General features: G+C 36.2%; 2 protein-coding genes across 2 annotated transcripts in view; both read right to left on the bottom strand.

The window, feature by feature from the left end:
- Positions 1-3,591: 3,591 nt before the first annotated feature.
- On the bottom strand, positions 3,592-8,813 carry LOC311074216 (Krueppel-like factor 15). Its single transcript, XM_084100629.1, has 3 exons — positions 8,670-8,813; positions 6,178-7,184; positions 3,592-5,111 (listed from the first exon to the last, which is right to left on the bottom strand). The coding sequence occupies exons 2-3, from the start codon at positions 7,128-7,130 to the stop codon at positions 4,943-4,945; spliced, it is 1,122 nt and encodes a 373-aa protein (XP_083956755.1). The 5' UTR covers positions 7,131-7,184; positions 8,670-8,813; the 3' UTR covers positions 3,592-4,942.
- Positions 8,814-9,417: 604 nt separating this feature from the next.
- Positions 9,418-14,325, bottom strand: part of slc45a3 (solute carrier family 45 member 3) — a 6,313-nt gene continuing 1,405 nt past the window's right edge. The window contains exons 3-6 of the mRNA XM_084100628.1: positions 12,682-13,327; positions 12,335-12,412; positions 11,377-11,642; positions 9,418-11,299 (exon numbers count right to left, since the gene is read on the bottom strand). Of these exons, the coding sequence (XP_083956754.1) occupies positions 10,949-11,299; positions 11,377-11,642; positions 12,335-12,412; positions 12,682-13,042 (1,056 nt within the window). The 5' untranslated portion in view covers positions 13,043-13,327 and the 3' untranslated portion in view covers positions 9,418-10,948. The remainder of the gene's footprint in view (positions 11,300-11,376; positions 11,643-12,334; positions 12,413-12,681; positions 13,328-14,325) is intronic.

Raw genomic sequence — 14,325 nt, 5'->3', positions numbered from 1 at the left:
CATGCAACAACTATCTTGACTAATGGTGACATCTATCCATGTGTGGAAATTTGCTTAGATTTTATGTGTTCTTAGCCAATCAGAAACTGCAGCCTGAAGCAAGGACGTAGCTTAGACCTTGGTGAAGGGTGTAACTGCTGTGATCTTTGTAACTGTAAGCGGGGCGTCCTACAGACTCCTGCGTGAGTCTTGAAGATGACTTCTGCTGATGAAACTGCAAACTATCTTCAGTAAGACTTTTCTTCAATTTATTAGAATTCTGACTCCGGGTCTTCTTTCAAACATCTGGTCCTTGGGTCCTAAACTGTAAATCCCCTTACACAATAATACTATTACAAATAGATTGTTCACAATAACACCACCACTACTATATTTCACTCCAATTACCACACCCTCCAGGCACCACCGTCATTTATTTATAACACTTTCACATTCATACTCATTTGCCATGTGCGTAGGAAAAGAGTGGCAGAATAAGTGTGTAATTTTAGTCTTCTGTGTCAGTTCCAGCCACCACGCCTTCCAAACAGATTCCAACGCTGAGGAAAAATCATGGAAAATAAATGCAGGCACAAGCCAAGCATTCCTGCCGTACAAGATCAGTGACTAATGCTTTTACTAGCAGGTTTTTGTGGACGATTATTTGCAGTTCTTCTCCAGAAACGTGTGCTAACATCAACATTAAGCATTTGTCAGAAAATAAAAGTGCTAGCATTATAAAGAAAACCATGTGATCTATAAAAAGCACAATGACTTATTTAAGGGAGGAAAAAAAAAACATGCATATTGTTCATACAACTCCAAAACAAGATTATTTCTTAAAGGAATGGTCCAGGTTCATCTGTGATATCAACTCTTCCTTCAGTTTGTAAAAACAAAAATCTTTGCAGTAATGCACTTATAATGGAACTCTAAGGGGGTTTGAAGGAGAAATGTGAAGCTATGCATTGCTAACATAATTCCTGTAAGTGAGTTTTTCGCTATACTGTACATAAACTCTCTCTGTGGTATCTGTGCATCAGTTTTGTTATTGTTAACTAAAATAAGGCTGAAAATATAAATATTGAAAAATCTACAGTTCCGGAACGAAAATTAAGAAATGTTGCCTTGGCAGCTAACTGAAATATAAGTTAAAGTACTAAAAAAGACTAAAATTAATACTGAAATAGAAATAAATTAAAGCTAAACAGAAATATATAATAAAAAAAAATACTAAAACATAAAATAATGACTAAAACAAATTCAAAATATAAAAACTAATTCAAAATATTAATGAATAGCCTACTATAATACTATATAAATAATACTAAAATAACACACTCAGAAAAAAAGGACTTCGCTTGTAATGATTATGCGATGGTAAACCAGGTGTTGAAATACTGGATAACATCTGCACAAACTGCATTGATTTTATCACTACTATTATATCATTTAAGTATTGTGGCTATACTTTTAAAACTGTGTATTTTAGCAGTGTGTAGTTTGCATTGCAACCAGGCACAATGCATTACCCCATAGACTTCCATTGTAAGTTTATTAATTGCAGTAAATTCAATTTTTGCATTATTTTACAAATCGAGAGACAAGTCAAACCAGCGTGATTTAAACTTGTATTTAACCCAGAACTTTCCTTTAAATAGCCGAGATGCATCTAAACCTTAAAGGTGACATATCACAGCTTTTCCAAAAGGTTGTGTTTTGTTTTGTTTTTTACTTTATTTTCTTACATAGGAAAATAGCATTTTTCTGTTATTCAAAAATATAACCTAAATTTGACCAGCTATAAGGTATAAGAGCAGCTATAGTTGGATGGTCTGTGTAAATGAAAACAGTCAAGGTCCGTCCACACCAAGAACTATAAAAATAACTAACAATAACTATATTTGCGTCCAACACAGCGGACGATATCGTTCTGTTTATTATAAGCGCACCTGCAGTTTTGTCTTTGCTCAATCTTTTTAAAGCAGGATGGATTCTGATTGGCTGTCAATGTTTCATCAGCTAAAAAAAAAAACATTTCTGAAAGTGATTCCAATGATATTGTTCCTCTGTGCTGTTATCGTTATAGTTGTGCTGAGGACTATTCTTTAATATTTAGAACGATTTTTACAACTATATATTTATCGTTATCGCTATAGTTATCGTCCTTGGTGTGAACGAGCCTTTAATGCATTAACATGATGTTATAGGTATAGGAAATAATTTAACACTTTTATTGGGATGAAGGTGGTGGCAGAAAAATCAAGGATGAGCCCTTGCAAAGGAATATAAAGTTAGAATTCCCATAAAAACAGACATCTCCCTTCAAAAAAAGAGAAGAGAACAAGAAAGAAAGACTATCTTAAAACAGGAAGTCCATGATAGTACTAATCGAAACAAAACTTGTAAGTCAGGATGCTCTTTGAGCGATATTAAAAAGGATGTACCTACGTGATCGTTCAGAAACTGCTACAAACTTTAGAGTATTGATAAGTCCAGATACTAAGTATGTAGAGCATCGTGAAAGCCTACATGAGCTACTAAGTACTGTAGAGCGGGGGAAGAAAATGCAGTTAAGACCAGATGTACAAAGGCGAGACGATGTGGGAGATTAACATGAACCTTCTCAGGAAAGAAACTCAAACACAGTCCCATGGACGCTAGAGTAGCCCGTGCAATGACGTATCGGTATAATGATGTCCAGATAGCTTCATTTCGACAGGAAGCAATCAGCTGCCAGTTTTTATGAACAGTAACAACTGTCCTCAGCGATTTACCGTAGCTTATCAACCGTGACGGCACTAAGTAGAAAAAAATGCATTGATCTAATGCAAAGCACATTACGACGACACAAAGGAAACAATTTTCTTTGAGTGATTACAGATCGAAGAGAAAATTGTTTCTAGCTTATATATGTTTTACAGTACATAAGTTTGTTCCATACATGTAGTGATGTTATCCACGGTTTTGGCATACGCTCTCAACAGACTGAGAGAGATGAGGCACGAGAAAAAAACGTGGAAAGCAACTTGATGCATAAATACCTTTCAGCTGCCGCAGGGATGTGATTGGGCTGAGAAAATTCCACGATTGGGTTTGCGCAAGGGGTGGGGACTAAACATTCGATACATTCGGAAAAAGTCCAAAGTTAAACGTGTTGTAAATAGTGCTGTCAAATCGATTAATCGCATCTAACATAAAAGTTTCTGCTTATATAATGTGTGTGTGTGTGTTTGTGTGTGTGTGTGTGTGTGTGTGTGTGTGTGTGTGTGTGTGTGTGTGTGTGTGTGTGTGTGTGTGTGTGTATATATATATATATATATATATATATATATATATATATATATATATATATATATATACACACACACACACACACACACACACACAAACACACACACACACATTATATATATATATATAGATTTGACAGCACTAGTTTTAAAACACTGTGACGCCATAAATAACGCCATTGGACCTAATCATAAAAATGTATTTAAAAAAGCTGTACTCCATCAGAGTACTTCAATAAGGTGAATCTCGCGAAGAAATGTCAAAAAAAAAAAAAAATTAAGCTTATTGTAAGATTGTTTTGCATTGCGGTGTTATTTTCAGTTAAGTGCATTTCCACCCGATATTCCCATTACATTTAAGTGAAATCTCATTCGCATTACAGTTATTATCATTTCTTGTTTGTTTTGATAATAGAAATCTGTATAAATTCATTTCAACAACTAACATTACCATCTAACTAAAAAATGGTAGAATTTTTCATCTTTGTGTCCATACAATGAAAGTCAATGGGGTCCAAAACCTACATTTGGACACCATTGACTTTCACTGTAAAGACAAAAACAGACGTTTTTTTCAAAATATCTTCTTCCACAGAAGAAAGTAAGTCGTGTAGCTTTGGAAATCACAAGGAAACTGAACTTTTCCTTCAACACTATATAAATGTGTACGCCAAATTATATTAGTTTATATTATAGAATTACAGATATAGATTACCAAATAAATGTAACTGAAACTTAAGGGGAAAATGTTATCCTACCGTAATCTACCAACAACTTCCATTTTGTACTCTTATAATTGTACTGTACACTACAATTTAAATGTTTTTTTTTTTTAGCAATGCAGTAATAAGAATGAGATTTCTTTTTCACAATATGATAATGAGATGTTTTGGGCATTACAATTTTGAAAATGAGATGTTTTTGCATTGATCACAGTAATAAAAATTAGATGTTTTTGCATGACAACTGACAATTTTGAGGGTTAAATATACTTAACTGTCATATAAATGTCATTTCATTTTTCTCCTTTTTTTTCAGGTAAAATATTGCATTTCTTGACATTTTTCTTGAGATTCACCCTGACAAAGGCCATATTTGATAATGCATAATATTATAGCCTAAATCATAGTGCATATTGTCTTAATTTAAAAGGAAGGGAAATTCTGCAGCATTCTGGCTTCAGTTAATGTGCAACAGCCAACCAAAATACTGTATTCCTTTTATATTTTCACCTGGTTAGATCTATAACACAATATTCACAAAATGTACAGGAAACGAGTTTCCTCAAATTAAACTCCGTATTGTCCGTTAGATCTCCAGATTTCCCGCAACCTCGGTTTAAAGGCAATAAGAACAGATCTCGAAATCTGTTGCAGCTCAACCTGTATCTCTACACCAACAAAGGACGAAACGCGACGAAATCGACTGTGAGCTTTACTTTAACCCACCAAAAAGCCAGAAATATGCTTTGAGCTTGACAATCACATCCCTGAGTTTCAAGTTAGCTGACTGTAGCACCAAGAAACACAAACATCTGGATAAACGATAAAAAAGTGGGGGAGGAAAAGGAGAGAAAAATGAAGGCGGAGGGTTACAGCTTGTTAGCCCGTTTAGATATCACATCTTTCCCTCTCAGACTCCAGGAATCACACTCCAGTTTCATCCCGGGCTCAGATGTTCGCCCTGACCAGTCTGCCGGCACGAGGACCCCGGTGCACCTTGGTGTGTTTGGATAGGTGGTCGCTCCTGGCGAACTTTTTGTCGCACATTGTGCACTCGTAAGGCTTGACTCCCGAGTGAGACCGCCGATGGCGGGACAGCTCATCGGAGCGAGAGAACCTTCAAAGCATGAAACACAGCAGGACATACACGTCAGCTCAGTTCATTACAGGTTTTAATGTTAATCAGCTCTCAACCTTTTGTACAAGGTTCCTGCATTAGTCGACCAATGAATCTCTATGACTTACTACATTTTGAAAATTCCTTTTATAGAGATTGCTCTCGCAAACAGATATTTCAAGGCAAGGCAATCAAATATTTTGAATATAGCTACAACAATTTCAAGAAATAAATATTTATTATTGGATAAATATTCTAAATAAATGTTTTGATAAATAAATATATATTTTTCATGTTCTTAAACTACCATTCACTACGGTTCAAAAGTTTGGGGTCAATACTTTTTTTTTATTATTAATATTTCTATTCATCAGAAATGCATTAAATTGATCAATAGTGACAGTAAAGACATTTAAAATCCTGCAAAAGATTTGTATTTCAAATAAGTGCTGCTCTTTTAAACTTTCTATTCATCTTGGAATCCTTAATTTATTTATTTTTTGGTTTCAACTTTCCACAAAGATATTAAGCAGCACAACTGTTTTCAACATTTATAATAATAATAATAATAATAATAATAATAAATTAAGCAGCAAATCAACATATTAGAATGATTTCTGAAGGATCATGTGAGACTGAAGACTAAAGTAATGACGAAAATTAATAAAATATATTCAATATATAACTAATTTTACATTGTCATAATACTTCACAATATTTGTTTCTACTGATTTTTTTATCAAATAAATGCAGCATTGGTGAGCATGAGAGACTTCTTTCATAAACATGTATAAAAAATAAAATAAAATAAAAAAGCATACAACCCCCCAAAAAAGAATACAAACACCAAATGTTTAAAGCATAAACATTAACTGATAGCCTCTAGGGCCTAGATGACATCAACCAAAAAGAAATGGAGCAAGTTTTTAAGAAAGAATATGCAGACATATGTTTTAGTGCGCCAACGAATCTCTAAGACCAAAAACGTGTGTTAAGGAAGCAAACAGGATCAATTCTGACTGGATGATTTGAATGTTATGACCAACCGTCTGGTTTCAACACTTACCTCCACCCACAGTCTGGCCAGCTGCACAGGTAGGGCTTCTCCCCCGTGTGTCTGCGGAAGTGAGCCTTCAGGTGGCTGCTCTTAGTGTACATCTTCTCGCACCCTGGGTGAGAGCATTTATGCACCCGCAAGGTTTCCGTGGAGGACCTGGATGAACGTGGTGTGATGGCTTTGACCAGGCCTGCACCCGCTATTCCGACCGCCCTGACGGCAATGGGCAGGGGAGCGATCTTCACATACTTTTGGTCTTGATTGATGGCCTCGCCCATGATGGGGAGGAAGGTTGCTGAGGGCACCTGTGGTGAAAGAAGGGTAATGTTCTGTGCCCCTTGGACACCGAGCACCAGGTGGGCCACTCGGAGCCCGTTGGCCACGCCCGATTGGTTGTCTGGCTGCTGGAGGGTGTGGCTTAGCTGGAGTGGTTGTAACTGAAGCACAAATGGAGCACCAACGAGCACCGGCGCAGCACTAGCCGTGGCGTTAACACTCGGAGTGGCAGGGGCCGGTGAGGTCGTATTGGATTTCGGCTCTGCGTCACTGGGGGAAGACGGCTGGATGGGAGGCTCATCGCCCTTAGACATATCCTCCGGACTCATTGGAGCATCTCTCACCAACTCCATCTTCTCCATCAAGAATTCCTCAATGTCCTCCAGGGTTGGAGAGAAGGTGCTGGGCAGTTGCTGTATGAAATCAGGCAGCCTGGGCGTCTGGGTCAACAACTCCTCGGTGGAGTCTAAAAAGATCTGCAGCGGGCCTTCATCCTCGTCTTCCTCGCCTGGGCTGTAGCTGAGTCGAGCTCCAGCATCTTCCGCTTCGGGACTGGAGCACGAGATGGAGCTGCCCCTCTCGCTGCTCTCACTGCCGCCCAGCTCGAAGAAAGGCAAGGTGGCCAAACCATGGTCCGCAAACAATTCATTAGCAGTGGCCACCGCTTTGTCACTTATGGAGACCATTTGTTGGTGTGCGGATCAGAGGAGAGCTGAAGATATTGCCACGGTTTGTAAACACTGCATCATAAAGAGAAAGTCAGAAGTTAAATAATGAGGATAATGTACAGTGGCGCGCTAAAGTATTTGGACACTTACACAAGTATCACAGGTTATAAAAAAATATTAAGCAGCATTTTAGAATGATTTCTGAAGGATCACGTGACACTGAAGACTGGAGTAATGGCTGAAGAAAATTCAGCTTTGCATCACAGGAATAAATTCTATTTTAAAGTATATTGAAATAGAAAACCATTATTTTAAATTGTAATAATATTTCACAATATTGTTGTTTTTCTGTATTTTTTTTGGTCAAATGAATGCAGGCTTGATAAGCATAAGAGACTTCTTTCAAAAACATTAAAAATAGTCATTTTTCCAAACTTGACCGGAACTATATATGGTCAATTATATAATTATGCACTACTATATTTAATTTAAATAATAAATCTGCATAAATTATTAGCAGTACAGTACTACTATGATGTATTATTTATATTCATTTTGGTATTAAAATAATTATATTTCTTTACATTATAGAAGGCTATGAGATATATATATATATATATATATATATATATATATATATATATATATATATATATATATATATATTGCCTGGTTAAATAAAGGTTCATTCTTAATAAATTTATATTCTTGACAGGTTTTGTGACAAGACTCACCAATGTTTAATGTCTTTGCATTAGATAACAAAATATCAAAACAAGTAGCATTTATTTCCCAAGACGGGTGGCACAAGCACACTTTACAAGCAATATATTTAACTTTTTTTTTTAAATAATAAAACAATATATATATATATATATATATATATATATATATATATATATATATATATATATATTTATTTATTTATTTATTTATTTTATTATTTTTTTTATTTTATTTTTTTGCACATTTTCTGGTTGTTAACTTAATTCATACATCCAATAAGCATCAGCTTATTAGTTACAAAATGTCTCGTTTAAGTTAAGTTCTGCATATTGTATCTGAATCAATGAAAATGCGCAAGTGTCCAAATACTATTACGGGTCAATATTTACATGCACCCACGCTCATCACTACCATGCTTTCAGAGATCAAAGCACCGAGGAGCAGAAAGAGGAGGGGCCAGTAAAAACACCATCACAACACAACACAAATCACCATCACAACATAAGGCACAATGCAAACTCAGAAGAAAAACTACATAATCAAACTTGCATTAAAACTGCACCACTGCTTGAACTACAGCACACACACGAGGCACTAGACATGTGTTTCAGTAAAGTGCGTCAGCAGGGCAGGAAAACAGGCCTGCACACATGCTCCCAACACACAGCCGAGGAAAACTGCAGCTTTCGGACAACACGGCCACAACATTCCCAGAAACAGGTGTCAACTTCAACAAAGTGGGGTCATTTAGATCGAATCTGACCCTCTGTTAAAAAAATACACTTCGATTTGCTTTATCGACCGTAAAACGATATATTTATGTCTCATTACCTTGTGTAAATATGGATTGAAATATCCGGATTGTGGATGTATGACATAGGATGAATCCAGATGTCTCTTTCAGTGTTATTGTTGGGAAGAACATCGTCCTTGCCACGGTTCCATGTTGGCATTTCTCGCAGAGTCCTGTCACATGACACGCATCGCAATGCATTTGAGGGCACGGATCCGATTCCTGGCTTCTGATTGGTTGCGTAACGGAGGCTCGCTCCAAAACGAGGTACGCCATTGGTTAGAGTAAAATAAGTCATGAATTATTTATGAGAGTTGGAAAAACAGCCAACGAAAGCAACAGAAAAAAACTCAATGTATTTCTGCACATTTAAATACATGCATCGCATGCGTCATTTTCAAGCTAAACTTTTGACCCGTTCAATCCAGAATTATGTTCCAGGGACATAAAATAAATATAACCATGCTTTATATCTACTTAAAAAGCATCCATAATTATAATCAACAAAGATCGTTATTTTTTTTTTTTTATGTAACATTCAAATTGTTTTTTCAAGAAAACGTAAATACTAAATTATATAATTAAAAATAACTTTTAAAATAATTTTCATTTTATTGTTAAAAGTTAACAAGATTGGGATAAAGATACAGATTAAATATTATGCAGTAAGATTATATTTTTATTATTCTTTCTTTCTTTCTTTCTTTTTGTCAAAGAATAATACAAATACAAAAAAATAGTAAAAAATATATATATATATTTTCAAAGATGGTCAAAAGAAAACAATGCAGCCATTAGAATTTTTATTTGAGTGTAGTTGCAAAGAACTAAAAGAGAAAAACAGCACTGATAAAATAAGATGATGGAGTAGGAGTATCTTACTGTTTTAACTAAATGAGCTGCTAGACACTAGATGGCAGTAGCTGATAATAAAGAACTGACTGATGCCACCCATCCAGAGCATGAAGAATAAACAGATCACATTTGAACTCTTTTGTTTTCTTTTAGATAGAGTTGCTATATTAAGAGACATCAACATTATATCTTAGAACCAAAACAGATAATACAAATGTACATAAATAATAATGAACTCTTTGTTAAAAATGAAATGCAATAAATCTATCTATCTGGCAACTATAGTGTCATTAAATTAAATAAATCATTGAAACAAGCATTGGAGACTTTTTTTCTCCAATTAATTGAGCACAATAAAAATAATAATAATAAAAGAAGAACCAGCAAAACTTCAGACTTATCCTTCTCTGAAGATATAAATCTTTGGACCAAATATGTAAACATCACTTCTTTTACAGGTTGTACAGGGTTGCGTGTTTCAAAGCCTGAAACTCTCACTCATCCTCACTTTAAATAATACATTCAGCATTACTTTTCTGCCCTTCAATACACCCATATCAACTACCTTAACAATTCACTGTTACTTGTGTAACTGCTCCCTTTAATTAGTATAACATTGTGCAAGATTGCAAATATAATATTGTAATTCGCAGGTTAGATAACAAAAGTTCTGTCATATGTATTGTAAACTATTAATTATAAAATGTAAATGATGTAAATGTAAACCAAATCTGTAAACATCACTTCTTCTAAAGGGACAGGGTTGTGTCAAGGTTCAAAGCCTGAATGTTTCTCTTTAAATCATACATTCAGCATATTTTCTTGTGTAAGTGCTCTCCGTAATATGTAACATTGTTCAATACTGCAAATATAATATTGTAATCCACAGGTTAGACAACAAAAGTTCTGTCAAATAAATTGTGAACTATTAATTACAATATATAAATGATCATTTATAGCATTTAATGCTCAAAAAATACCCTTTTAAAATGTATGACCATATTGTTTACCACTATGTAACTTTTTTTTTTTTTTTTTTCAAAATGAAGAAAATTAAATTATGAGTCAATACAGCATCAATCCTCCCTCCAAAACGTGTTTTTGTCTTTTCCTCAGTTGCGTCGCTTCACTGCCGTTCATAAATCCTCTCCCGTGGCTTCATGGGATAATAAAGTGTCCATCAAACGCACACTTCAGAATCTCATCAGAAATAGTAGGTCATCCGTGTACTTTTTAGCCTGCTGATTTTCAAATATGACATACTACTCTGTTGGCTTACTGTTTTTCGCATAGTAGGGAAGTATTCAATTTCGGACGCAGCGATAGTGTACAATTAATAGTATCCGGTTTTCACTTTTTTCACAGTTTTAACTGCACATTGTCTTTCCAAAAACATTTGAACCAGCTAGCCTTTATGGTTTTTCTCACTATCCAGAGTCCTTTGCTCTTGGTAACATCTAAATCATCTACTTGCATCAATATCCGCCTTCTCGAAGATGATCTTACTGGAGAAATACACAGCCACAACACTGAGCAGAGACGCACAGGCCATGTATGCGGTCACACTGAAGAGCTGCACGATGGAGCCCATGAGGAGGGACGGCACCACCTGAGACAGCAGGTATGCACTGTCCAACAAGGCGATGTCTGTACCCATACCTCTGAAGGCTGAGGGTTGTGCAGGACGAGGGTCCATGGTGACAGACAGATCAATTGATTGTGAACTTTTGATATGGCTCTGGAAGGGTATCGGATAAGAGGCTCCACCTGGGCACCCGTTGGATCTGATCCGCCTGTCGTTGGAGAAAAACACCTGGAAATTGAGAAATCCATTTGGTTAGGATAACAACTCTTTGCATTTTTGCATAATGCTTTGTTTGGATCCCTTACCTGTGCATTGGAGTGGTACAGGCATATGAGCGTGTATGGCAGAATCTGCAGGATGCAGAAAGTGTATCCTGTAGCGGCGGCCATGATGGTGACTAGTGTAACGTTGTGGGATACGGTCATAATCGATGTACTCGCGGCCAGCAGAACCACACTGCTCAGATACAGCTTCCTAATTCCTATGCACAACACCATACGCTCCATCGCCAAAGAGAAGATCACAGAGGTCACACATTGTAGGAAAAGACCCAGACTGGCCATTCGCACACCTGTGACGGAGAGCCACACAAAAATACTTATATTATATATACATGTATACACAGTACAAATGTTTGGGGTCAGTATGATTTTTTATATATATATATATATATATTCATGAAAGAAGTCTCTCTCTCCAGTAAATAGAGTAATATTGAGAAATATTATTACAATTAAAGGTAACTGTATTCTATTTTAATATGTTTATTCCTGTGATCAAAGCTGATTTTCAGCATCATTACTCCAGTCCTCAGTGTCACATGATCCTTCAGAAATCATTCTAATATGATGATTTGCTGCTCAAGAAACATTTCTTATTATTATTAATGTTGAAAACAGTTGTGCTGCTTAATGTTTTTGCTTAAACCATTTTCAGGATTGTTTCATGAATAGGACATATAAAAGAACAGAGAAATCTTTTGTAACATTAATAATTAATATTAATAATAACTAATGTTATCACTGTCACTGATCAATTTATTAAATAAAAGTATAGATTTTTACTCCAAAAAATAAAATCTTATTGACCCCAAGCTTCTAAATTACATGCTTATATATTATTACACATATACATATTATTATACATATTAATAATATTAAAAATGTATATTAATAGTAAAACTATATATATAAAACTGTATATACGCATATGTGTGTGTATTTTGAAAATAAGACTAATACTTTTTTCTGTATATTACTGCACCTTCATCATAGCGTATCCTTCCTGAGGAGCCTGGCTCTTCACTGGGAACGCCGTTATACAATCCCTCTCCGACAAAGTCTGCGTAGAAGAGCATAAAGGACATGAGTGCCATCCAGCTGAACAACTCAGCGATGAACAGCCTTGCTACGACTTTTGGCATGCGGCTGCAAAGCGAGTAGAGTCGGGGAACCACAGAAAAGGCACTAGAGAACGTCCTTCGTAAAAGCAGAAATCTGGGAAACACCACACATTTGCAGCAGCAAGTCTTCAGGATTTCAGACTTTTTGGACACCTCAACTTCCCCAGCCTTTCTCGTACTGTCGGCTCCTCAGAGATGAAGGTCGTACCCATCAAACAGGTGAGAAAGATGAAGGTCAACACAGTGTAGATGAAGACCTCTTGTCCACCCATGTAGACCACGGTGTCTGAAGTGGTCCAGTCGACCGCGGGCAGCAGGTAGCCAACACATCCGCCCAGACTGAGCATGAGGGAGAAGATGGAGAAAGCCTTACGACTCTCCTCCTCTCCAGGGTAGAGGTCAGAAACCAAGGCCTCCAAAGGGGTGAAGCAGGCCTGACCACAGAATTCCACCAAACAAATAGCAAGGACCAGCAGCGGGACCTTCAGCCAACGCTGCTGTTGTTTTGTGAGCAGAGTAACATTGGTGGACGTCTGAGGGATGATAAAGAGTCCGAGCAGGACGCCCATGCACAATACCCATATGAAGGGGCGCCGGCGGCCATATTTACTTCTCAAGCTATCACTCGCTGAACCAATGAGAGGGACAGCGATCAAACCCAGCACAGGTCCCACAGCTGAAATAAAACATAAAATAATAAAACATCAGGGAATAACATTGTTTAGTACATCAAATGTCAATTCACTTGGGATATAAGTGTCTGCTAAATTAATTAAATGTGTATGGGTGAATTCAGGTTGATTTGGGCACTTTTTCCCCCAAGTCATCTCAATGGCGAAAGTGTCCCAAACACCCTGAATTCATCCCTATATATACATTGCCTATACATTCTTACTATGTTAAATGTATAATTGTAAAAAGTGGTATATAAAAAATAAGTAATTAAAATGAAAATGTTTCCAGCTAATGTTTGATATTTTGTTCTGCTGTTGTACAATGATAAATTATAGGCTATATTAGGCCTAATTTTATTTCAATATTGAGTAAATGGCATAGGCCATCTATAAATTTTCAAGCTAATAACAGAAGTGATGCATTGACGTGGTATTTGCGGTTCAGTAAGTGAGTCAACTGAAACTATTTTATATATAAACTTGTTGGAAGTTTATATGAAGCAATGAACAGTTCTCTAAAGTAAACACGTTCAGTAACCGGTCTAGCAGATTCGGTTAATTTTAATTCAGTCAGCAAATGAGGATTCATCAGTCAAACCGGCCAAACCAGTAACTACTGAGCTTTTTCGTCTATTTGAACCATTCGATAAAACAACCGGCTCATTAGAGTCATTTGTTTGTGAATCGAATTATAAATTTGTTTTTATGTCAACGTGCCGCCGCTGAAAAAGCGCTTCTGACTGTAATCTGCTATGATGGATGGGCGACATGTCCAATAGGCTATTGTAAGTAGGCTACAAATTCAAAGAAACCTGTTAACTGAATTTAAGAAATTTTATTTTGTATATTTCTGACATGGTAAGAACGCATGCATTCTCACAAACGCAAAGCGATTATTTCCACTTGCGAAAACTGAGAATTTAATCTCATCATGACTCATGATGATAATCCATTAAATGGAGTTCCAACACCTCGTCTTTGTCGTTGCCAGTCCAGATCTTTATCGACTACACCACTAAACTAACCAGTTAACAAAAATATGTTTTAAAAACGTTTTGGTAACATAAGTTGAAATTGTTATTTCTGAATGTTCCCAGTGTGTTACAAAGGTTACATGGTTTTTAAAGAAAAACTTTGAACTTTTAAAAACGTTTCCTTTAGATTTTTCTCTGAACATT

Source organism: Abramis brama, assembly GCF_963993115.1.
Source record: "Abramis brama genome assembly, chromosome: 23".
In the NCBI taxonomy this organism is placed as follows: Eukaryota; Metazoa; Chordata; class Actinopteri; order Cypriniformes; family Leuciscidae; genus Abramis; species Abramis brama.
The sequence above is the reverse complement of the archived record's forward strand: the minus strand, read 5'-3'. Positions and strand labels throughout refer to the sequence as shown.